This window comes from Pagrus major, chromosome 15, assembly GCF_040436345.1.
Source record: "Pagrus major chromosome 15, Pma_NU_1.0".
Classification (NCBI taxonomy): domain Eukaryota; kingdom Metazoa; phylum Chordata; class Actinopteri; order Spariformes; family Sparidae; genus Pagrus; species Pagrus major.
Genome location: NC_133229.1, coordinates 30745377 through 30770376, shown reverse-complemented (window position 1 = coordinate 30770376; position 25000 = coordinate 30745377). Strand labels below are relative to the sequence as shown.

The window sequence follows — 25000 nt, the reverse complement described above, 5'->3', positions numbered from 1 at the left end:
CAGCCGCTGTCGCAGGAACATGTACTGCGCGTCCGTCTGGCCCTGCGTCACCATCTCGCCCATGTCCCGCATCTTCTGGTAGTCCTCCTCGTAGTTGCGGATCTCGTTCTTGATGCCCTCGTGCTGGGCCAGCAGCTTCTCGGCCTCGGTCAGCGTGTTGGGCATGTCCTCGGAGGCGATGGCCGTCTGCGTCCGCGACAGCCACGACTGGAAGTCGTCCAGCTCGCGCAGGAACTGCTGCAGCTTGCTGGCCTCGCCCAGAGACTCCTCCCGGTTCTTCATGGTGTCCTGAGAGCAGAGAACAGAGGTCAGATATTCAGAGAGTTTGTTTCAATAAAATATGTCTGATAATCAGACTGTTAATCCATCAACATGAACTGGAGGAAGTCTTAAGTGACAGACGATGACCTACCTTCATCTCGTCCCAGACGCCGGTGATCTCAGCCAGACGTCCCTTGATGGCGTCGGACTGCTCCGTGTGTTCTGAGGCCAGGCGGTCCGCCTCTTTGCCCAGGTCGCCCAGCTTGTCTTCGATGGCGGCCAGGTCGCGCTCCATCCCCGTCAGCTTCCTCTGCAGAGCCATGACGCCCGCCAGGTCGTTCCCCAGCTCCTGGGTCGACTCAATCACCTGGAGGAGGACGGAGAGCGAGGGAGGGGTGAGGGAGACCAGCACATTTCCCATAATTCTTGAATAATCTATGCCGAATTAACGGTTAGCAGCTCCTTTTTACAGTGAACCCATGGATGCATCGAGAACCATCACTGGAGGGTGTTGATACTGAAGAAACCTTAGAAACATTAGAACTTCAGTGAAGTTCTGCAGTTATAAAGAGCGCTTTGTTTCTCAGATTTCTAAGTGGGTCTGTGGGAGTTTATCCATGATTGACATTGGAGGAAATCATATTTTGGGAAAGTGTAAATCACACTGAATCTAAAAATATGTGTTTCATGTCTGTGAGTTCAGGTTTCACAGAGTTCTGACTCAGAGAAAAAGTCCAATTGGAACAAAAACTGCTGCAGTCTGTTTTCAGGGGTTTTGCAGTTTCACCTGCTCCACATGTTAAAGTTTATTATTTCATTTCCATCTCTCGGTACCTTGGTCTTCTCTTTGATCCAGGACTTGGTTTCGTTACACTCCAGGTGGTAGTTCTGGACGCCCAGAGCCGAGTTCAGGCTGTCTTTCTTCTGGTCCACCAGGTCTCTGAACTGACTCCACCTGGACGGACAGACGGACAGAAACAAATATGTGTACCAGGTAATAAAGTGAGTTGAGATATCTGTTTCATCTGATTATTTAACAGTTCAGATACTCGATAATCAGTTTATTTCCTTTTTTAATCTTAATTATTTGCCTCAATCTCACTTTAACAACCTGGGTGATAAATGTTTACACACCTGATGAATCCAGTTTATTTACGTGTTTGTTCCACTTTAATTACCTGATAATCTCAGTTTATTTGTCTGTTTAATGTCAGTTAATCTCACTTTAATCCCAGTTTTTTGTGATTAATCTCCAGTTAATGATTCCCATTCATTCCATTTTTAATCCCAGTTTTAATTTCTGTATAATCCCCATTAATTATCTGATTATCTTTAATCTCATCTAAAGCGTCTCTTTAACTCCTGTTACATTCACAACTGGTGAAATAAATAACCAGTTAATTCAAATTCATTTTACTTTCCGTCCTGTTTTATTTCTCCTCTTCATCTTAATATGCTGCTAATTCCAGTTTATTAACCAGAATAATCTCAGCTAAACGGTTTAAACTGGACCCAATAGTCCTGGTTTAAGAGCTGGTTTCGTCCCGGTTGGATTACCTGGTGTTGAGTTTGTCCTGCTGGGATTTGATCTCCTTCTCGCTGGGATGTCCGCTGTGGATCAGCTGCCTGGCGACCTGGTTCACCACGGCGACCCGCGACGCCTGGCTGTTCATCTCCGGCTCCAGACTCTCGAACCTGACGGAGAAGAAGAAGAAGAGACGGAGACGCATCAGGACGTGATGTTTTAATTCTGAACGTCTGTGGAGCCTCTAATGACTGACGGCAGCAGGTTGCACCGGTCGGCCATGTTTAATTAACATAACTTCAGTGTAAACAGATTTAATTTAATTTATGTACACATCGTGCAGCTGATGGTAAACAGGAGTAAAGCTGCAGACTCTTGGTTCTCTTCATTTAAATCGTTGGTTCTCAACCTGAGAGTCATGAGTTAAAGGTCGTATTGATCATATTGATCATATTGATCACATGTTAATGGAGACAAATCATTTTTAAATTAATTAATTAGCAACGTTAATGTTTACGAGCGAGTTTCTTCAATAAAGTCAACACGTTTCTGTTTGTTTAATCATGAAGAGACGAGCTGATGTTTACTGCTGCTCTTCAGTCACACACACACACACACACACACACACACACGCACACACACACGCACGCACGCACACACACGCACGCACACACACACACGCACACACACTGCTGGGACAGGATCCATGTGATGTTTGTGGTTGAACAAGTGGCTGAAAACCAGAGAGACTCCTGTGAACGAAGCGTGTAACCACAGTCCAACACACACACACACACGCGCGCGCGCACACGCACGCACACACACACACGCGCACACGCACACGCACGCACACACACGCACACACACACACACACACACACACACACACACACACACACACACACACACACTGAGCCTCTTAAACAGTGTGGGACCTGCAGTCTGGTGTAATTAACAGTTTACTGCCGAGGTTCTCACAGTCTGACGGCTGCAGAGTCCAAACAACAACAACCAGAACAATCCGGGTCTAAAGTCTCACACAGCTGCTGTTTCATGTTTCCGATCAATAATCTGTTTCATAATCCATCACTATTGTTTGGATTGATTTTTGTTGCTGAGCTGAAACGATCAGTTTAAGATGTCGTTAGTAAAATACGGCCAGAATCTGAAGGCAGCTCCAAAAACACAAAGAGAGGCAGCAACATGGTCCTCTGTGGACTGAGGGTTTATCTGGACCGAACCAGAGGTGACTGAGGTTCGGTCCACCATCCAGACAGTTTTTAATGTTTGTCATGTCGTTACTCTGTCATGTTTCCATCTGACTCCGATGTATTTTGTTCTGAAAGGTGTTAGAAAGAAAGATGATGGTTAAAGATGAAGACATGCATCATAAACTCTTCTCTGCTCCTCACCGGTGCTGGACCACCTCCAGGTCCTCCAGTTTCTCGGGGATCTCGGTGCTGTTGAGCCACTGCTCCTTCTCGTCGATCCAAACCTCGCAGGCGTTGGCTTCGCTGAACATCTTGTAGAGCGACAGAGCGTCCTGCAGCGCCTGCTTCCTGAGCCGCGTCAGCTCCACCACCTCCTTGTAGCGCTCCTCGATGCCCGCCAGCCGGCTCTGAACCTGCAGACACACGAGACCAGAGGACGTTAGAGGGACGACTGACGCTGTGTTTAAAGCTCCTGGAGATCCATGTTGTCTGCGGTGCGTCGCGGCTTCACCTCCTCAGAGTTGGCCTTCTCGGGCGGCAGCGTGCGGGACTGTTCGTGCAGAGCCTCGATGACGGGCCGGTAGCTGCTGATCTCCTCGGCCACGTCCTTGTGCTTCTTCACCAGAGCCTGAGTGGAGAACTCGTCGTGGCCGACGTCCACGCTGGAGACGATCCGCAGCACGTCCAGCATCCACGTGTCGATGTCGTCGGCGTCGGCCTGCAGCGAGACGGAGAAGAGTTTAATACGATCCAACACTTATCTTTGTTTTGTTTCATGTCTTTAGCTGCTATGAAACACAAACAGAAACATGGAAAGTGAAGGTTTCACCTGGAACTGGTGCTGGTTGCAGGCCTCCTGCAGACGGGCTTTACGGACCGCAGAGAGACGCTCCAGAGCCGCCCACTGCTCCTACAGCAGGGAAGGAAAGGAAGCAAGGAAGGAAGGAAGGAAGGAGGGAAGGTGTTAGGTAATGATGCAACAGCACATGAGACTCTTTCTCCTCAGTTTCTAACAACCTCAGCTGAGATGTTCTCACTGTTTCAGGGTGCATTCAGGTCTTTCAGAGATAAAAGGAGGGTTATTATCCCAAAAATCACAAATATCTGCACATGAATCTGCAGGATTATTGAGTATCGACCAATCGCGTCAGTAAACGGAGCTAAGCATCGTCCAAATGTGATCTCTGCTGAGACTGGGAGCGTTGTGGTTGTTAAACTGCTACAAACTTCTCGACACATTTTTAAAAAGTGTCTAAAGAAACAACAAATCCTCAGACCTGTGGACAAAGTATATCATACACATAAACACAACATGTTCTTTAAACACATCCAGAAAGTTAAACAGGATATGTACGACACGTTACAGCCAACTGAATTTAAAAAGAAAATTTGATGTAATCTGTGGTAAAAAATCCTTTTAGAGTCTTTCCACATCAGATTTCCCCAAAAAATGATTCACACATTCAATAACAAACGTGAAACATGTTAAGTTTGCAAAAAACACCAAAGACACGATGTTATAACAGCAGCTTCAGTCTTTATAAGAGGCTGTACGACAACAAATAATCCTGCAGCTGTGAGCTGAAAACACCCTGAAAGAGTTATTTTAGGCCTAAAACTTAGAAAATAAAACATTTCTAGACATCCAAACCCGTCCATGACCTCCAGAACAGAACCGTGTTCTCAGTGGTCTCAGCTGAACGGTACCTGGATGTCCTGGATACGTTCTTTAATCTTGTCGGCTCCGAAGTGGTTGTTGGCCACCAGCTCCTCGCCCTGTTTGATGGTCTGCTGCAGGTGGGCGGCTCGCCCGCTCATCTCGTCTTCAAAGGCTTTGTGCTGACTCAGCAGTCGCAGCGCTCCCGTCAGATCCTTCCCATAATCCTCGGAGGAGAGGATCTGCTCCTTCTCCCTGATCCAGCCCTCCTACAGACCAGAGGGACGCGTTCAGCACTCACAGGTTACATCTCCAGAGAGTAATATCATTTTCAATTCTGGTGAAGTCGTGTTGTGGTTCAACAACTATTATATCAATATTCTCCTGATTTATGACAAACTTTCACACTTCTCTGCTCTTTTAGTTTTCAGAACCTGTTTCTGGGTCAATACAGCGCAAAGTTTGTTGTTTGTGTTTCATCGTCTGTGAGAGGAAGACCAAACACTACAAATCTCCGACGTCCTGAAAAGAAGAATTTCAGCTTCTGACTGAAAGTTTTAAAGTAAACGAGTCGTGAATTTACTAAAGTCTGATCATTTACTGTCGATCACAGCGGTCGAGCCGACTTTAAGCACCACCTAGAGCTGACAGACTGTGAGGGGCAAATTATTCTGTATTCTGCAAAAGTTATTTAATATCAAAATGCTTTTGTCTTTTGTTATTTTAATTCTCTAAAGAATTCAGGAGGCAAAGTCTCTGAAACACTTTTCTAACCTTCTCGCCTCCACTTCGGTTTCAAAGTCCTCAAAATGTTACAGGTCTGAAGTTTGATACCAAACTCTGACCGGCTGTGTCGATGTCCAACGAGACATTTTTGATTTATCTGTGAGATAAACTTTAAGACGGGATGTTTCTCCCTTCAGAGTCTGATGAGACGTGAGCTTATCTGGATGATGTGTTCACTTACACGACACGTGACTGAAGAAACACATTGTGATTTGCTAACGAAGAAATATTTTCCAATTAAAGCCAAAGTGTAAAGCTCTCACATGGTTTCTATTTCAGGTTCCTGTCCCATCAGGTTTCAGGAGGTGTTTCCACACAGTCCTCAGGTCTGCCGGCAGGTTTTAATGGGTTAAATAATTATAATAAAAGTAATATTAATAAAAACCTCTTCTGCCATTTCCCAGAAGAACTTCCAGAGGCGCCGGGACTCCTCGAGGCGATCTCGCCGCTCAGCCGCCAGCTGGCTCAGCTCCTGGTAGCAGAAGTCCATGTGAGCGACGCGATCGCGGATGATCTGAGGGTCGCAGGGTTTATAACCTGAGGAGGAGGAAGAGGAGGAAGAGGAGGAGGACTGAGCACGACAACCAGGAGAGGAGGAATCATTCATGTCTTCTGAATCTGTCCGTCTGTCTCACCCTCCATGTCGTCGGCGAACTTCTGAGCGTTGAGGTTGACGTTTCGGACGCGGTCGGCCTGGATGCTGATGTCGGCCTCCACCAGAGCGTGTTTCTGCAGCAGGTCCTCCACACCCAGCAGGTGTTTCCCATAATCCTGAGAGAGCAGCAGCATCTGTAGGGACAGAGAGCGAGTCAGAGGTCAGAGGTCAGAGGTCAGAGGTCAGAGCAGTAGTACAGTATTTTACAGATGTGAATCCAGCTTCCACGCTGCCGTCGCTGGATCCATTCTCAGCACAAAACAGACGGAAAAGATCAAACTTCTGGTTTCTGCTGTAACTCCAGAATCATCACAGTCAGTCCTCTGTGATTGGTCGCCCCTCCGTACCTTCATCTCGTCCATCCAGTCCATGATGTAGAGCATCTCCTGGAAGACTCTCTGCAGGCCCAGGTTCATCTCCAGCCGGTGCCTGCGGGCCTTCAGCAGCTCCAGCAGGTACTCCCACAGCCGGATCACGTTGTCCTTCCTGGCCGTGATGCGTTTGATGTCATGGTAACTCTCCGCCTCCAGCTCCTTCGCCACGGCAACCACCGCCTGCAGCAGTGAGATGGAGGAGGAGGACGAGCGGAGGGATGAACGGACAACAAAAGAAGAAGACATGTCAGAACAAACTGATTTGGATGTTTGGACGAGTTCCATTTAGTGCAGCGTTTTAAACCATCCTGTTAAGGTTTTATCAGGGTTCAGATCCTTCTGATCAGGGTTCAGATCCTTCTGATCAGGGTTCAGATCCTTCTGATCAGGGTTTTAATGTATCTGATCGAGGATTGTTTCCGTGCGGTTGAGGCTTCGACAGGTTCAATAAATGTTTGAACTGTTTAATCAATCGATGGAGGTGATGGACCGACCTGAACTCGCTCCTCGTACGCTGAGATGTCAGTTTCTATGGCTTCATGTTTCTTTGTGGCAGCTTCAACGGCCTGCAGGTCAAATCCAAAGTTATCCTGGAGGAGGAGGGAGGAAGGAAACAAGGTGAGGAGGGAGGAAGGAAATAAGGAGAGGAAAGGAAGCAAGGGATGGAGAGATGAAAGGAGACAAGAAGAGGAAAGAGGAAAGGAAATGAGTGAAGGAGAACATTTGGACAAATTAATATTATTTTAATAAACTTTGATGAAACACAAAAAACTCTCTACATGAACAGAACTGACTGTGTGTGTGTGTGTGTGTGTCTGTGTGTGTGTGTGTGTGTGTGTGTCTCTGTGTGTGTGTGTGCTGTTACCTGGGAGACCAGCCTCTGGTTCTCGCTCAGCCACGTCTCCCTCATGGCGGCTTTGCGGTCGAAGCGTCGGGCGAGCTGCTCCAGTTTCTCCTGACGAATCAGCTCCGTCCTCAGAGCCAGCTCACGCTCGTGCTCCGCCTTCTCCAGACGCTCCCACGCCTGAAACAAACGCACACAACACGTTTAGTTTGTGACAGACTGGTGTTATTTCTGTATCTTTATTGATATTGATGATTTATTGAGAAGCTGCTAACTCCTGCTAACTGTAGCTGCCTTTAGCTTGAAAGCTCAGACAACTCAGTTAGCCATGCAGCTAGCGGTCCAGACTTACTGGTTAGCATGCTAACAGACTGTACCGTTGATAATTTAAGTTTTTGAATGTTTTAAACCAACAAATTCTCACATATTGCACCTTTAACAGATAAAACTCAGGCTCGTGGACGGACGGGTCTCGTCTTGTAAATCAATTTTAACTCTCCATCAAGACGAGACATTAATAATGTCAAATTTAAGTACAGTCTCTACTTACATGGTGGATTTAAACAATAAATTATATCTGAGTGGATCACAAACACATGAGGACTGGTTACAGTGAATGATGACATCACAGCAGGTGTTCTCACCTTGTTGATGTCAGAGATGAGTTTTCCCTCTCGGGGAGTGTAAACTTTCTGGTTGTTGGCTCTCATCTTACTCTGGATGGTGAACAGGAGAACCTCCAGGTTTCCTTTCTCTGTGAACCTGCACACAAACACATACCGGCAGGTTATCGTTGAGGTCATAGTGTCTGGATGAATGACACCGGAGTGGATATATGATATATGATATATAATGAAGTCTAAAACAACGACACAAACTGTGTTCTCAAAAAACAAAACAAAACTCCTGCAAGAAAAGACGCACAAAGTTCATTATAATAACACACTGTGTGTTCATGCTTTTGTGTCCACCCCCTGGTCACATCTCATTTTCTGTTTAAGTTTCATTGTTTGAGCGCGGTGGTGACGGGAGGTTTCAGCTCCAGGTCTGAGCCTCATCATACAGTAATTACAGATTACAATCTGCTGCAACTCATTCCAGGAAAAAATCATCTGCACTCGAGCTCAGCTGGTTTTGTTTTGGTCCTTGGGCCCGTGTGGGAGGAACTCTGTGGTGGATGAGTAACAAACTGTGAAATATCTGGTTTCCAGTGAGAGGTGAAGACAGAGAGGGAGTTCAGCTGTGGTAGGTGTGTGTTTGTTATTTTCTCTTTGCTTCTGTGTGTTTTTATTTCAGATTGAAATCCAGCTGAACGACTCACTCTGAGAGAAGGTGGGTAAACAATACTCTCTAAATGAATCACTGTTAACTCCCCACCTCTCCGACCACAGAGACAAAGCGGAGAAACAACCAGGATCAGTCGGTCGTGCAGCGTCAGTGAGACCAAGTCAGGTAAAATCTCAACACTTGATTAATTTATCTTATCAGACATTTGTGTAAAATCTTATAATAATTATCGTATGAATTGTTGAGTAACGGCAAAAAATGTCAGAGACAACAAATTTTAATAATTTCCAAGAAATTCCAAGTGAACTTTTGAGCCAAATTTGAAGAAATCGAGGCATTTCTGAGATATCGTGTTCAAAAACGTGACGCGTAAAAGATCATCAAGGCCCCGCGGCAGAAAGATGAAACAGAATTAACTTTTGGAGAAACACAATCCGACATGAGCCATCGATCAGACAGCTGGTCGACAGAATAAAGTCCAAAAAACAAGAAAAAAGTTAGCATTTTAGCTTCCCTCATATCGACGTTGATGGTTTTTTGAATGTTTTTTGATTAAAACCCTGAAATAAGTTCTGTGGTTAAATAACATCATGTCAGAAATTAGATTTTGTGTGATTTGTTGCCCCATTTCTGCGACATCACATCGAGGCGGAGCAGCTGAGACGGTGATGTCATTTGTTTATAACGTTAGCTTTTTACTTCTGGCGAAAAATCCCACAGATCTTTAGTCGAGGGAACCAGCGCTAACTTCTAGTTTAGGTGTGTGTGTGTGTGTGTGTGTGTGTGTGTGTGTGTTTGGACTGACTTTGGTGGTTTCTCCACGGTCCGGTATGTGTTGAAGGCCTGCAGCTGCTGCTGGACTCCCACCAGAGAGTTGGCGAACTTCCTGTTGTTGAGGATGATGATGGTCTGTTCGATCCACTCCAGCAGGTCCGACGCCAGAGACTCGTACTTCTCGATCATCTTCTCCGTCTCGATGGCGTTGTCCAGAACCTGGAGGACACACCAGAGGACACATGTTGATATAAAAAAACACCGGCCTGCTCCTTTAAGTGTCTGCTGAGGTGTCGGGAGGACGCGGTCACCTTGCCGATCCTCTTCCCCTCCACCTTCAGAGCCTTCATCTTGGAGAAGTAGTGGTAGTAGGTGACCACGTAGGTGATGATGGACTTCTCATCAGGATGGTCCACGCTGATGTCTGCGCACACACGAAACAAAGGTCAGAAGGCATACTCTGAAAATGAAGGTGTGCATGTGTGTGCGTGTGTGTGTGTGCATGTGTGTGTGTGCATGTGTCCTCACCCTCGGGGTCCAGCAGCTTGGTGAGGCCCAGGTGCTGCTCGGCCAGGTTGAAGGCATTCTGCAGGTTGTAGTGAGCGTTTGATTTCTTCAGCTTATCAAAGTCGATCAGGTCCGGTCTGAGGACGGGCGGAGACATGACAGAAACAGAACTATTTAAAAAATGATTCAAATAAAATAACAACAGAAATAGAAACAGAGAGTTCTGCCACAGAGGACGACTATAAATAATGTTTTAATGACTCGGATGTTTTTATATTTTATTCATTCTTCTCAAGACTGCTGAGATGTAACTGGACCTGTAAAACCAGAGAACATCGTGTCATTTAAAAACGACCTGTGGTTCATTCACATGAAGTGAAGTCTGTGTTTTACTCAAAATTACTGACACTTTCCTCAGATATGATGTCGAGGCTCTGAGTAACGTCAGTATCACAGAGGTGGATGGTCTGTTCCTGAGCAGCCACTTTAATAAATAAATAAAGTTGTTTTATCGTCTTCAAACGCCGACATAGCCGACTGCTGTTAAAGATATAACGAGTCACCATCGTATTTCTAACAGAAAACAGTCGACCCAAAAGTCACGGCAGTTAAGATCACAGACGTCCTCCACAATTACAGATTCCTCGACGTCCTCAGGCTGCACAACTCACAAAGAGCCCAGAGCAGCAGATATGGCTCGGACTGAAATTAAAATTCCAGATAACTTCAATGTGAAAGGACTGAAACATCTCAGTTTCATGTTTCATGCTCGCTTATAATGTCAGATTAAAAGCCTTGAAAAGTGGTATGAATGACTAATGTGTGATTAATGCGTGTCATCGATGTTAAACAGTTCAAACTGTGAAGAAGCAACAATGATTGCAGTCAGCTGGAAGTTACAGTCGAACCTGGAAAGATCAATAATGACCGAACACAAAGGAACTGACACAAACTTCAGAGAATAAACAGATTTTTGTGTCTCTGCTGCGTGACTCCTCTGAACATCGTCCTCCTTCAGTTTAAACATAGTTCCCTTCATGTTCTGCATAAAGAAATGTTTCAGGTCTAAATGTGGTCTGAAGGAAACGGTCTGCTGACAGTCAGCTGAGGATCTGCAGCTATTAAAGAAAAGACCGAGCAGCTGCAGGACAAACAGAAGAGACGATGTGATGATCGTGGATAAAGAGGTCGATTCTCTTTAAAACTTCTTTGTATAGAATTATTTAATTGATTACAGCAACTTTCAAATGGTCCACATGGCATCATCGTTTGTCTGCGGGCGAGAAAATCTGAGAACGATCTGCAGCTTTTTAATCTGAAGACGTTCAGTGGAAACATCTGGACACCAGCTCAGATCTCCTGCCTGTTTAATGACAGTGAAGTGAAAGTTCCCACCTGTGTTTGTGGATGAGAGCGTTGAAGGCCATCCCGTCTCTCCAGCTGGTGGTGAAGTTGTGGATGTTGACGTTGGGATATCTGGACGGGAAGAGGAAATCACAGCTCGTCAGGTTCTCGTGTTGGACTAAAGCTCCTGAGAAGAGTATTTAATGGTGGACCGTTTGTCCCGTTCACGTCTCATCACGGTCGTTTACTGATGTTTGTATAATTAATCTGAGGGGATCATCAGCGAGCAGCTGCGTCTTTATCTCACATCAAACACAACTGGAGCTTTCACATGTTCTGGGTAATGCTGGAAACATAAAGGGCCTGACAGGAACACAAATAAATACTAATCGTCGATCCAAATCAGGGAGAAGTCAGGTGACAGGGCTGCTGGGAAACGTAGTCTGAAGTGATAAAAAACAACAGTCCCAGTGAGGATGTGATGGTCTTTAGATCCTCACCCTGCCGTCTTCATCTGACACCAGAGCAGCAGAGCATCTTTAGCCGACTTCTTCTCCTTGTTGTCCTCCGTCTCCACACTGATGTCCTGGATCTGAGACACACACACACACACACACACACACACACACACACACACACACACACAGTAAACACTGATGTAAATGACTGCACAGTGCGTAACTGAAGAGTTTGACTCTGTTTGTAGTCGTCTTTATGAGACATTAAAGTTGGCAGACGGAACAGCTGATTCATGCAGCACTTTCAACTTTCTGTTTACATTATTAAAAGTCAGGTGTGTCCGTTCTGGGCTACTGTAGAAGCGTGGCAGTGCAACATGGCGGATATAAAAGGCTTACTCTATACACAGTATATATACTGTATATCTATAAGACTGAATTTACATGAATAAAAACATAATTATTTGAAGTTTATGTTTCATTTCTGCCGATGGATCCCCCTAAATCCTGCGTTTTTATGGATCCCACTGCTTTTGTTGTGCAGTTCACCCTACTCTGCCTCTGATTGGTTGCCCTTGTTGGTTGTGTGTCGGCTTTCTTTTGGTTTGAGATAACAGCGATTTATGAGTTGTAGTCTCCCCGGTAAACACACCAACTTCGGCCTGCTGCCTGGTCTACTGCTGCTCCTCTTTGTTTCACTCATCCTTCGAGCCACTCTTCGTTAGCAGAGCATCTCTGGGCTAAGCATAGTGGACAAACGGTTGCAGGGCACCCTGCAGCCCAGAGACTCTACAGCTGCATCAACTGAAGAGGTTGGTATGTTTACCGGGGAAATTACAACCCACAATCCGCTGCATCAGCTCCACCGCTGGCTGTTCGTTCTACAAACCAACCGCGAGAATAAACGTTACAGCCCATTAACACCAGATAACCACTGGATATAAAGTTAGGAAATAGCACAAAAAATAGCTAATTCTTGTCTCATTTGTGGTGATTCAACAGGACATTCAGCCAGCAAACAACGGAGACAGGCCTATCAGTTTGTCTCTTCTTCCCTCATTGAAACAACCTGCTGAAGTACCAGAAGCATGAAGTAACTGGACCAGCATATGAAAGTAGATGTGGTTACATCAACAAATCAGAGGAAAAGTAAGGGGGGTCTCTCTTAAAAAAGCACTGGACCTTTAAGTTATCAACCAACAATTATTCCCTCACTACTGAACATAAAGCAAATGTATTATATAAATGTATATAAAGCAGGTTTTGAGCGGTAGTTTCCCCAGTAAACACACTGACCTCTTCAGCCATCACAACTGCAGAGTCTCTGGACTATGGAGAGCAGAGGGGCAGCTTGTCTGCTCTGACTAACCCAGAGACACTTTGTTAGTGACGAACAGCTAAGAAGGATGAATGACCCAGAGAAGAGCAGCAGGTGGTGGAAGAGGTCAGGGTGTTTAACGAGGAAACCATCGTTCATTAACTGTCGTATCGAGACCGCAAGAAAAACAGCCAGAGCTGCACAAAATACAGCACATTAATACAGGAAACAAAATGAGTCACTGAGTTCATTTCTAGGTTAAAGTGATGGTCAAACATGAGGAGCAACAGATTCATCGCATTCAGATCCCTCCTGTGGCTGCAGCTCTGACACGAGTTTTGACTGTTCGGTTTATATTTGACATTAAAGTACGTGTAATCCTCCCAGAGTGACGTCCGTCTGACCTTCACCCTCGGTCTAATCTCAGTCTTTAAACTGAAATGCAAGCCTTCAAACAGCCCGCTGAGGAAGAGAGAGGACCAATCAGAACGTCCTCAAAGTCACCGTCATTCCTAACATCGACAAACGCACACCTGCACGACCCGAACTGCACGACTTCTTACCAGAACCGTGAAACCAACTCCTGATTCAAACATGTCCTCCCTTTCCAAAGACATCTTTCTTAAACGTGTCCTCACCATCTAAACATATTCACACTTTCTTTCTCAACATGTCCTCACCTTCAGGAAATGTCCTCATTTTCCAAAAACAGTCCAAACACACACACACACACACACACACACACACACACACACACACACACACACACACACACACACACACACACACACACACACACACACACACACCTCACCTTCATTGATGGACATCCATCAGTTTCAGTCTGACAGAAGCGTGAGCCACATCTGAGCCACAAATCAGCAACATCAACACCGCCAGAGCATATAAGACACACACAGACACACACACACACACACACACACACACACACACACACACACACACACACTCCTTCTGTCAGTTTCACCCTCATTCCTCTGCTGCAGGATTTAAAACCACTAAAAAGACTTTTTTAATCCTCGCAGCTTATAAAAGCTAAATCCTTTTCACCCATTTTCCCAACTGTTCGCTGTCCCTAACGATGACATCACCACCAGCCGAGTGACACGACAACCCCGTGGACGTACGGTACAGTCACAGCTGTTTGTCCGAGTGTCATGTCAGTCATTTATTCACTGAGGTCGATGCGTTTGAGGCAGATAAATAAGCTCAGGACTGATCGTTGAGGGATGTGAGGAGTCAAATCACTTCAAAAATGAATTCAGACGTCCAAAAATAACAGTTAAATATTAAGTTATTTAACTGACAACTAATCTAATCTTTCAGTAAATGATTAAAGATGTAGCGATGTCACATTTTTTAGGATTATAAGGGATTCATAATCACACAGACTCTGGCTTCAACTTTATCTTTAATTAGAAATATTAATGATGATTCATTTTAGGTTTTATGATTAACACCTCACCAGTTTATTAGGAACACCTGAGTCACTAAATACTCATTTTAGAAGTTTTATTCTTGTTTTGTCTTATTCTGAAAGGTATCATTATATTGGCACTATTTTGCATCCCTTTCAATCAAGAGTATGAGGGATCTACTCCTCTCACATGAATGTACCATAATAGTCAATATGTAATTGATTTATTTTGGGATCTCGAGATGGAATCCAAATGGTCCAGGTGAGGTCACACTTGATTGGCTCATCCAAACTGAACTCATATTACTTATTTTGGAATTTAGTGTGTGATGATCCAGATGGCGCCTAAGTTTGGTCCCACAATTTGAGCATAGGCAACAAAATCTATTAAACATATTTGGGGATGCAAAATAAAACAGCGATGAATTCACGATAAGCAAATGGCTCAGGTGTGACACACAAAAATAAAACTTTTGTCCCTCATTTAAGGGGACTTTCTGTTATTTTATATGAATGGTTCATTTAGACATTTAATGTGACTGGGATGCAAAATAGTAACAGCAACCTATGACCTATAGGTGAAGGGTAAACGTCAAGAGGAGGCACAAACATAAGAAGTATATATTTAATAGAAGAAACGATGAGTATTATATTTATTCAGGGATACAAAATAGCTAAATAACTCTTTGACTCTGAGGGAATATGGTGCCACAAAAGAGGCAACCCGTGATTACGCTAATATTGGGATAACAATAGATTAATTTAACTTTTGAGATGCAACTTCATATCATATCATTTATGTGCCATCTGAGCTCCAGATTACAAAATCTGCCAGTTTATTCGTTTCACTACATCTGGGGATGCAAAATATCACAGTCCTTTATTTAATAGAGCAACTCCATCTGTTCCAACTAATTTGGGATGCAAAACTGCAAATTTGTAAAAGACCAAACGACCGACATCACCAGAGAAGTCTTCCAAAATCACTCATCTTGGGATGACAAATTGCGCCTCTTACCTGGAAGCGGAGGATGATGGTCCAGATGAGCCCCAGGGTGAGGCGGTGGTTTCCGTCCACGATGTCGTGGGAGCCCATGTTCTCCAGGTGGACCCTCTGCTCCTTCAGGAACTGCAGGGCCTTGTCCACGTTCTCCAGGCAGTGGATCCGCATCCGACCCTTGGTGGGTTTGGGCTGAAACAAAAACACATCTCAGTTTATTTACAAGCTCCAAAAACCAGGAACCGTGAACTGCTTCCTGCTGCCAGACGAACACGGAGAAGAAGAAGAAAACAGCTGCGGACACAGCTGAACGCCTTCAAACCCACACTTTGTGTTATGATAGTGTTCTTTACCGAGTCAAAGTGTTTTCTTATGTTTTATTTATTATTACTATATCATTAATCAAAGGATCTTCTCAGTACAAACATCCAAAAAACATGAGAAATGTTTTCATTACCTCAGAAAAACAATTACTGAACTAAAACAATGACCTTTTTTCTCATAACCAAACTTATCTTGAGCTTCAGGAGCTGTTTTTTCTCTGATAACTAATCAGCTAATAATGTTGAGTAAAAACAGTTTTTAAATAAAAGTTTTTAACTTTATCCCAAAGGTTCACCAAAGAAGACGGGAGGGGTTATTTACTTATTCTGTATTTTGATTTCACGTTACGTATTCTTAAACCTTATTTTCAGAATTTTTATGTAGATTAGCTGAAATTTGATTATTCAAGTTTGAAGAATTGGTATATTGGTATCTAACCTAATAAGTATCAAGATATTTGGATATTACTGTAAACATTTGACAATTTTGCAATTTGTTGACACGTTGTTGGTCCAAATCAAACCTTATGGTCGGCCGCCCTGCTGTAGATCTTATATTACAGTTGTTGCTGTTAACCAGCCATTTAACATCTGCAATAAATAGATTCAATAAAGAGACTTTTCTAGTCTAAGAAATCATCTGGGAGAGATTTATAAAACATTATTTAAAAAATGAGAAGAGAGAAAAGAGATATTCTGGCTGTGAGATAAACGTCTGAGAGAAAAGTGTGTGTGATGTTGGTGTGATAACGGACAGGAAGTGTTGGCGTCACCTCCGAGTGTCAGGGAGGGTTTCCAGCAGACTGAAGGAAACACCGTGAATGAAGATTTTATTACTGAGGAGGATTCTCAGGGTGATTTAACACGTGATGACCGACTTTACTGTCCTGCTGACAGAAAGCTCTGCAGCTACACAACAAACAACCACTAAACAACAGCTGTAAACAACAGCTGTAAACAACAGGGAGTACGGAGGAGAGTTAGGGCCACTGTAAAAAAAATATTTTGAGTTTTGACTGTTTTTTCTTAGAAATCTGAGAAAAAAGATCAGAACTTAGTAAAATGTAAAACTTCTGCATTTAAATTCCTAATTAAGTAAAAGTACAGTATCATCAGCATAACGTAATTAGAGTATCAAAAGTAAAAGTACTCATTGTGCCGAACAGACTATCAAACTTTATTAATATTACTGATGCATCAGTGTTCAGCAGCATGTTACAGTTGGAGACACTTTAAACTACTTTATTTACAGACAGCGTCACCAGATATAATCTCAGTGGTCGTCACGAGTCCTGATACACAACAGCTGGTCTCAGTTCCTGGACTTTTCTTTCATCTTACATTTTTATGAAATATTGGATAATTTTGCTTCTTTGAGCCTAAAACAATTATTGAGATGATGAAGTTCAGAGAGGAAACGTCTCTGTAACGACTAACAGACATCTGAAACGTGATGAGAGACGAAGACAAGTAGATAATGTGTTTGTGTAGCGAGTCACACGTCACTGCATTTTGATTTAATGGTTTTTAATGTAAAATTTTAAAGGTAACTTTAGAAAATAGTAAAAAATAATGAAAATATACAGGAACCTGACCACTGCTACCCTTTCTGCTTGGATTAAATTCTCTTATTCAGTTTCCTTGGGGACATACTGCTGCTATCAGATGATTAAACACTACAAGGCTCCAATATTATGAGAGCTAATTTAAAATAAAGGTCCATCTGTTCTTTAACGAGCTCCTGTATTTCATCAGTGTGAAACATGGAGGATTAAAGCCACAGGATGTTGTTGAGGAGGAGACAGCGAGGAAGAGCACTGATGTAATTAACACGGATATCAAGACAATAAAATACTCGTCCGTCTGCTCAGTATCTACCTGAACACTGATCAGACTGTACGAGGGGAAACATGTGACCAGCTGGTGATCATCAAACTAAACCGACTGCTTCCTGTCCTCCGTCCTCACCTGACGAAGCAGTTTGTCTTCATTTCTTTACATCCATTCATCAGATAAATCTATTTTCTTTAATATCTTTACATCTAGCAGCGGTCCGGAGGTTGAGCATTAGCCTCTGGACGACACCGACATGTTTACGGCGACGTTAAATCTTAAACACAGTCATAATAAATAAGTACAATAAAATAAATGTCTGAGGTGTCAGAGCAGCTTCATGTTACATCCTCCACATGTCCTCCGGTCCAACGCTGACCATCCCAACTACAACCGGGCCTCCGTCCAACAATAACACTGCTGTCTTTGCTTCTCCTCACACAGACACATAAACACCGCCCGGCTAAAGTCACTCAGTGATTCAGGATCTGGACCAGGACCAGAGATATTTTGGACTGTTGTCTGCTGGTGGAACAAATCCAACAAACCACACAGAGATTCAGCGCTGGTCGGGTCCAGACAGCTTCAGATCAGCACTTAACTCCTTCAAACCAAACTAAAATGTCCCCCTCAGGTTTCATCTGGTTTCAGACTCTTTCAGACCATCGCGCTGTCATTTTGTGTGTGAAGGTGCTGAACTTCCTTCGTGACTCTTTTTAGAAACCTTAAATCAACGAGGATTTAATCCGTTCTTCCACGCTGGATTATTTTCTATTCTAGCAGCATTAACACAAACACAAACCTGGAGCTGCCTGTATTCCTACTCTCTATAGCAACATATGTAGATTAATCCGCCGCTAAAAATAGTCCCAAACAGATGCACTGTTTCCTCCTGATTGAGTAGGGTTTGATGAAAAGTACAACAGTGAAGAGTAACTAAGTACATTTACACAAGAATCGCATCTTATGAAAATGGAAATGCAATTTTTATAATAATTTTAGGATGGAAATGATCATTTCCAAAGGCCTAAAGTGCTCCAACATGGACAGTTTTCACACTGGACGTCATTCACACCCTTTAATCTTCACTGTAGCTGCTAAGCTAAGACGAGCTGTATGGAGACGTTTTAAAACAAGTCTCCAGCTACTTCAGTTGAAACGTCACCTTTCTGTCAGCATGGAGGGAGGAGATGACTGGATTTTACTTTTTTTGCATGAACTGTTCCTTTAAAGTGCCAGTGACAAATATGACAGCATCTCATGCTGTAGTGGCTGCACTGGTCCTTTAAACGCTGTGTGGAAACAGCGTCTGGCTCTCAGATTCTTGGGCTGCTCTGGAGGCGTCTTGGCTCCATGTAAACCCTGAAAGTTACTCAATGACTCCTTTCACAACTCGGACACCCCCCACACCGTCTCCCACGGTTATTCCCTCCACCCGTCCTGCTCAACACTTCACCATCATCTGCTGCTCTGCTCGGTTTATTTCAGGATCCTTTCTCTTCCTCCTCCTCTTCCTCTCTTCACTTCCTCCTGCAGGAGCATCTATAACACCACAGATTGTCTGGCTCTCTGCCCGGACTCAAACACACAACACTGTAAAAATAAAACTGGATAAATAAAGGAGGCTATAACAGCAACACAACACAGAAGAAGAAAGAGTTCAGTTTTATGTGTTTCCTCTCAGACTGAGTTTCCTCTGTGTGTCTGACAGGCTGTGAAAAGACAGCAGAGAGGAGGAGGAGAAGAAGAAGAAGAAGAAGAAGGACAAGAACAAGAAGGAGGAGGAGGAGGAGGAGGAGGAGGAGGAGGAGGAGACAAGAAGAAGAGGAAGAAGACGAAGAAGGAGGAGAAGAAGAAGAAGAAGAAGAAGAAGAAGAAGAAGACAGAAGAGAAGTCATCAGCTCTCTGAGTTAATGAACTGAACACTGGCTGAAGGTGTTTGTGTGTCAGAGGCGAGCTGAAGGAAAGTGAACACATGAAGTGTTTCATGTTGACCTGAGGAGCAGAGAGGAGCAGAGAGGAGCAGAGAGGAGCAGAGAGGAGGAGGAGGAGGAGAGAGGAGCAGAGAGGAGGAGAGAGGAGCAGAGAGGAGGAGGAGGTCTGAGTTAATCATTGACAGTCATAAAGTGTTCAAACAGCAGATAAGAGTGAGAGAGGAGAGACGACCAGCAGCTGTTAGTGTGCAGACAGACAGACAGACAGACAGACAGACAGCAGACAGGCAGAGAGACAGACAGACAGACAGACAGACAGACAGACAGACAGCAGACAGGCAGACAGGCAGACAGACAGACAGCAGACAGGCAGAGAGACAGACAGACAGACAGACAGACAGACAGACAGACAGACAGACAGGCAGACAGTCTTTTCAATAAAGTTAGAAAAGATTTTAGGCAGTCTGATGAATCTGGTGACACATTTATCGCAGCGCTCTTAAAAAGTTTGTCTCTGTGCATCTTAAATTTTGCTGCTGCGACGCCTCAGATCAGATTATTTGTGCCATAACTCTGATTAAATTCAGTTTCTCTCCAATTTAGAGAAACTGAAAGACAATAAAACGATTTAACAAGCAGATTTTTAATGAGAAGAAACTCATCTTCACTTTAATTTGTCTCTTTCCTTCATTAATTTTATTTGTTAATGAGAAATGATGTCAAAGTGACACAGTGTTTATTACAGCGCTGCTGGAACAAGACGCAGATTTAATTTGTCTCCGTGCATCTTAAACTGTTTCTGTGACCAACATGTGAAGACTCAACACTGTTCCTTTAACCTGCCGTTGCCTCAGATGGTGATAATTAACTAGTCTGACTGCTGCAGACGGACCAACTGTTCCCCCCTCTGCTCCTCTTTCAAAATAAAAGCCCAGAGGTGATGTGACCCACCAGTCTCTCTCCTGACAGGACCTCCAGCAGCTTGATGAGCATGCGTCCGTCCCTCAGGTCCATGTACAGGTCTGTGATCCTGCAGGAGACTCTGGACAGGTGTGAGTTGACCCACTTGGTGAAGGTCTTCTTCTGCACCGCCTCACGCTCATCTGGGCGAGAGACAGAGAGAGAGAGAGAGAGAGAGAGAGAGAGAGAGAGAGAGAGAGAGAGAGAGAGAGAGAGAGATGAGACTCATGAGGACTGAATGAAGTTCAGTAAGTTCACCTTGAGTTATCTACACGCTTGTTTCTGACAGTTTGAGAAGGTTTGAGTCCTGCTGATCTCTGCAGGTGTGTGTGTGTGTGTGTGTGTGTGTGTGTGTGTGTGTGTGTGTGTGTGTGTGTGTGCTCAGCATCCAGTAGGCTCATTGTTCCTGGAAAGCTGGTGTGTGTGTTTGTGTGTGTGTGGGAGAGGTTTCCTGTGTCTGACAAAGCAGACTGAATATAAATCTCTGCTGCAAATACACACACGCACACGCACACACGCACACACACACACACACACACACACACACAGATGACAGCAGACACCTGCTGTCTGCAACACAACTTAGTTTATTTCCCACAGGCCTGATGGTTATTGTTACTGCACACACACACACACACACACAATGAAGAGCCTGTCATCACACACACTGTTGCACAGACTGTGTGTGTATGTGTGTGTGTGTGTGTGTGTGTGTGTGTGTGTGTGTACAGTATATCAGAGCGTTTCCTCGGCTGAACTCGGGCTCAGTTGCCATGGAGACACAGTCACAAGGAGGAAGTTGCACAACCTGGCACCAGGAGGGAGGAGAGGGCGTGACACACACACACACACACACACACACACACACACACACACACACACACACACACACACACACACACACACACACAGCTGCTATGTGTGTTTGTTCACACTCTGCTGATTTCTGTCACACATGATGTCAAAGATTCAGTCGACGGCTTCAGTTTCTCTTCAGTGAATATTTCATACAACCAGCAGTGAAGACAGAGGTCAGAGGTCACAGCGGACCGATGACATCATGCATCTTGTCTTTTTTTTTAGATGTTGGTGTAAAGATTGTGGCTACATGTGGTCGCTGGAAGCTCTTCTTCTTCTTCTTCTTCTTCTTCTTCTTCTTCTTCTTCTTCTTCTTCTTCTTCTTCTTCTTCTTCTTCTTCTTCTTCTTCTTCTTCTTCTTCTTCTTCTTCTTCTTCTTCTTCTTCTTCTTCTTCTTCTTCTTCTTCTCTGCAGCGTAGCTTCACTCGTTCCTCACATTTACAGCAGAGAAGTTGTAACAAAGCTATAAACAGCGAATGTAGCACAGTAAACAGTAGATGAAATATACTCGAGTAAAGAGTACAGATTCAAGAGAGAAACTACTTTTTTACTCATGCATTAATTGTAATCTATTACTCCGCGGCCCTGGACAGTTTTAATTAAAAACTTGAATGTTACGTTACGTTCAGAAGCAGCTTCATTCACAAGACGCTGCACAACGCTAATGAGATGTTATTCCTGTTTTCTGTCTCCTGTGATTAAACTACACTGAACAAACACAACAACCAATCATTTTACATCATGACATCATGCTCACACACACACACACACACACACACACACACACACACACACACACACACACACACGGTCAGAGAGTGCATGAACTCAGAGCAGAAAAATGAGACGCGACTAAACTCTGTTTGACTTCTGGAGGAAACAGGACTCACCGACACACACTGACACACACACACACACACACACACACACACACACACACACACACACAGACACACACTGACCTGATAAGACCCACTGACTGTTTTATACATGCAAACACAAACTCATACAGAGTCCTGACCTTCAGAGTGTGTTCGTTTGGAGCAGCACAATAGCCTCAGTGTTCGATGGCATTCAGCAGCTTTATCACTCAGCACACACACACACACACACACACACACACACACACACACACAGTGGATGACTTCTGATATCAAACTGCTGGAAACATGTGGACCAGACGTGACGGCGTCTATAAACACACACACACACACACTGAAGGCTAGTTCACAGCTAACGCTACAGAAACGGTCAAAACATTAAAACAAGAACAGCTGAGAACAAAATCTGACACACAGTTAATATTATTTATATTTATATATAATATAAAATATAAACAGAAATATTTTGTTAAAGCTAAAAGTGTCACATCATCAGATTTTAGTGTGTGTTATCTCCATCTTCATGCTTCCTCCTGCATTTTCTGCACGAAGGGGTGTGTGTCCACTTCATGCTACTTGGCCTCCGTGTGTGTGTGTGTGTGTGTGTGTGTGTGTGTGTGTGTGTGTGTGTGTGTGTGTGTGTGTGTGTGTGTGTGTGTTGGGGCTTTCCCTTCCTGCTGACAAAGAAGCAGATGCTCGTCCCAGCAGGACAATGTGTTTACACTCACACACACGAAAAAATGTTCGACTACACCCATCGAGCACGGGATCGTGTGTGTGTGTGTGTGTGTGTGTGTGTGTGTGTGTTGTAAAAAGTACCCAAAAGTCAAGATATGGTGTTAAGATATTACTTTAGTAAAAGTGAATGTCACCCGTATGAATAATACTCGAGTCTTAAAGTAACTGATATTAAATGTACTTGAGTATCAAAAGTGAATGATCAGATCTGATATTCAGGATGTTTTTCTGATTATACGCGTTTCTTTTTCTCCTATTGCAGAAAAAATTAATCAAATATAAAATGTTTTACTTCAGCTCTGATGCAGCATGTAATCTGTAAAGTAACTAGTAACTTATTAAATAAACGTAGTGGAGTAAGAAGTATGAAGAAACGGGGCAGACTGGGTCTGACACAGTACAGAGGTGACCAGCTCTGACCAGGACCATGACTCTGAGGACGAGAAGACACGGCAGGCGGGGACAATGTTTTCACGTTACTCTGTGAACTGAGGATTTATTTGGACTGAACCAGAGGTGACTGTGGAGACGGACCAACACTGTTCTGGTCACTTTGATCCAGTTTGTGTCCAACTTTTACATTTCCAGCTGAAACTACAGGCTGTCACCTCTGAGCTACACAGTGCTGTGAGGAGGCTAGCTGGTTAGCATGCTAACTTCAGTAGAGACGTCTGTGACCTCATCACTGTTGTTTCTTCAGTCTGTTGATGATATCAGCTCATTACTGACTGTTTGAACTAAAGGGTTCGGTATTACAGTGCAGTCAGGCTGTTCTGATGACGCCGCGGAGAAGAAGAACTCCAGTGACTGGACCGGACTCAGTCACAGCCCGGTGGATCGATCGGCTCGTCTTCATCATCATAACATTTACAACAGAAGTCATTTCAGGTGACTGTTAGCATCGAGCTAAACACAGTGCTTATACCTGCTGATGTTAAGGTACACACACAGACACACACACACACACACACACACACACACACACACACACACAGACACAGACACAGACACAGACACACACACACACACACACACACAGAGCGAAGCAGAACTCAATGTCAACGGCTTCAATTACCTCGACTGCTGAATCCACAAGACACAGCACAGTGTGTGTGTGTGTGTGTGTGTGTGTGTGTGTGTGTGTGTGTGTGTGTGTGTGTCATTAGAGAGAGAGAGGAGACAGTGGTGTATTGATGGGGTCTCTCTCTCTGGGTCAATAACAAACACACACACACACACACACACACACACAAACACACACACACACACACACACACACACACACACACATAATTAAAGCAGACGATGACCTTAACCTGAGCCCGAGGAAACACACACAGACCAGACAGAGGTGCGGCCATGTTTGTCTCCATCGGGACAAAAAAACAAAAAGAACCCCCAAAAAAATCAATGACTCCGCCCACTTTAATGAGCACACACACACACACACACACACACACAGACACACACACACACACAGGAACAATGGAGGAGGAATGTACAGCCTGAGCATCATGTGAGGTGCATCAGTCCTCGTATCACTGTGTGAATGTAGCGCACACACACACACACACACACACACACACACACACACACACACACACACACACACACACACACACACAGACAGACAACAATTGTAATGCATCATGGGAAAGGAAACAAGGGAGAGGAAAGGAAAGGAAAGGAAAGGAAAGGAAAGGAAAGGAAATGAGAGGAAACAAGGGAGGAAAGAAGAGATTATCAAGAAAGAAAATGAGAGAATAAAAGAAACTGGACGAATAAAAGAGGAGAAAGTTTGAAAGAGCAGAGCAGTGAAGGTAAAGGAGGTGATGATGTCATCAGTCTGTGCCCTCAGCTGTGCCTTCAGGCGGCGCTCCTCCCCCACCGGGTCCCAACAGACCAGCTCCACCAATCAGCTCCTTTCATTAACACATTAGTTAAAGGTCAGCGTCGGGGGGTCGGGGGGGTCAGGGTCAACGCTGGAGACGCCACCCGACCATCAACAAACAGGAGGCGGGGCTTAAACACAGC

General features: G+C 44.2%; 1 protein-coding gene across 2 annotated transcripts in view; it reads right to left on the bottom strand.

Moving 5' to 3' along the window:
* The window catches only part of LOC141009275 (spectrin beta chain, non-erythrocytic 1), a 105081-nt gene that overhangs the window by 23170 nt on the left and 56911 nt on the right, over positions 1–25000 (bottom strand). For both annotated transcript variants that reach the window (XM_073481792.1, XM_073481790.1), the window contains 21 exons: positions 20481–20632; positions 15458–15631; positions 11726–11817; positions 11277–11357; positions 9903–10018; positions 9686–9798; positions 9406–9593; positions 7958–8075; positions 7335–7493; positions 6964–7059; positions 6443–6649; positions 6076–6229; positions 5826–5977; positions 4705–4923; positions 3827–3907; positions 3509–3715; positions 3199–3410; positions 1819–1956; positions 1096–1216; positions 413–628; positions 1–288 (listed from right to left, as the gene is read on the bottom strand). The exon at positions 1–288 is cut by the window's left edge and continues 132 nt beyond it. In XM_073481792.1, coding sequence (XP_073337893.1) covers positions 1–288; positions 413–628; positions 1096–1216; positions 1819–1956; positions 3199–3410; positions 3509–3715; positions 3827–3907; positions 4705–4923; positions 5826–5977; positions 6076–6229; positions 6443–6649; positions 6964–7059; positions 7335–7493; positions 7958–8075; positions 9406–9593; positions 9686–9798; positions 9903–10018; positions 11277–11357; positions 11726–11817; positions 15458–15631; positions 20481–20632 — 3284 coding nt within the window. The remainder of the gene's footprint in view (positions 289–412; positions 629–1095; positions 1217–1818; positions 1957–3198; positions 3411–3508; positions 3716–3826; positions 3908–4704; positions 4924–5825; positions 5978–6075; positions 6230–6442; positions 6650–6963; positions 7060–7334; positions 7494–7957; positions 8076–9405; positions 9594–9685; positions 9799–9902; positions 10019–11276; positions 11358–11725; positions 11818–15457; positions 15632–20480; positions 20633–25000) is intronic.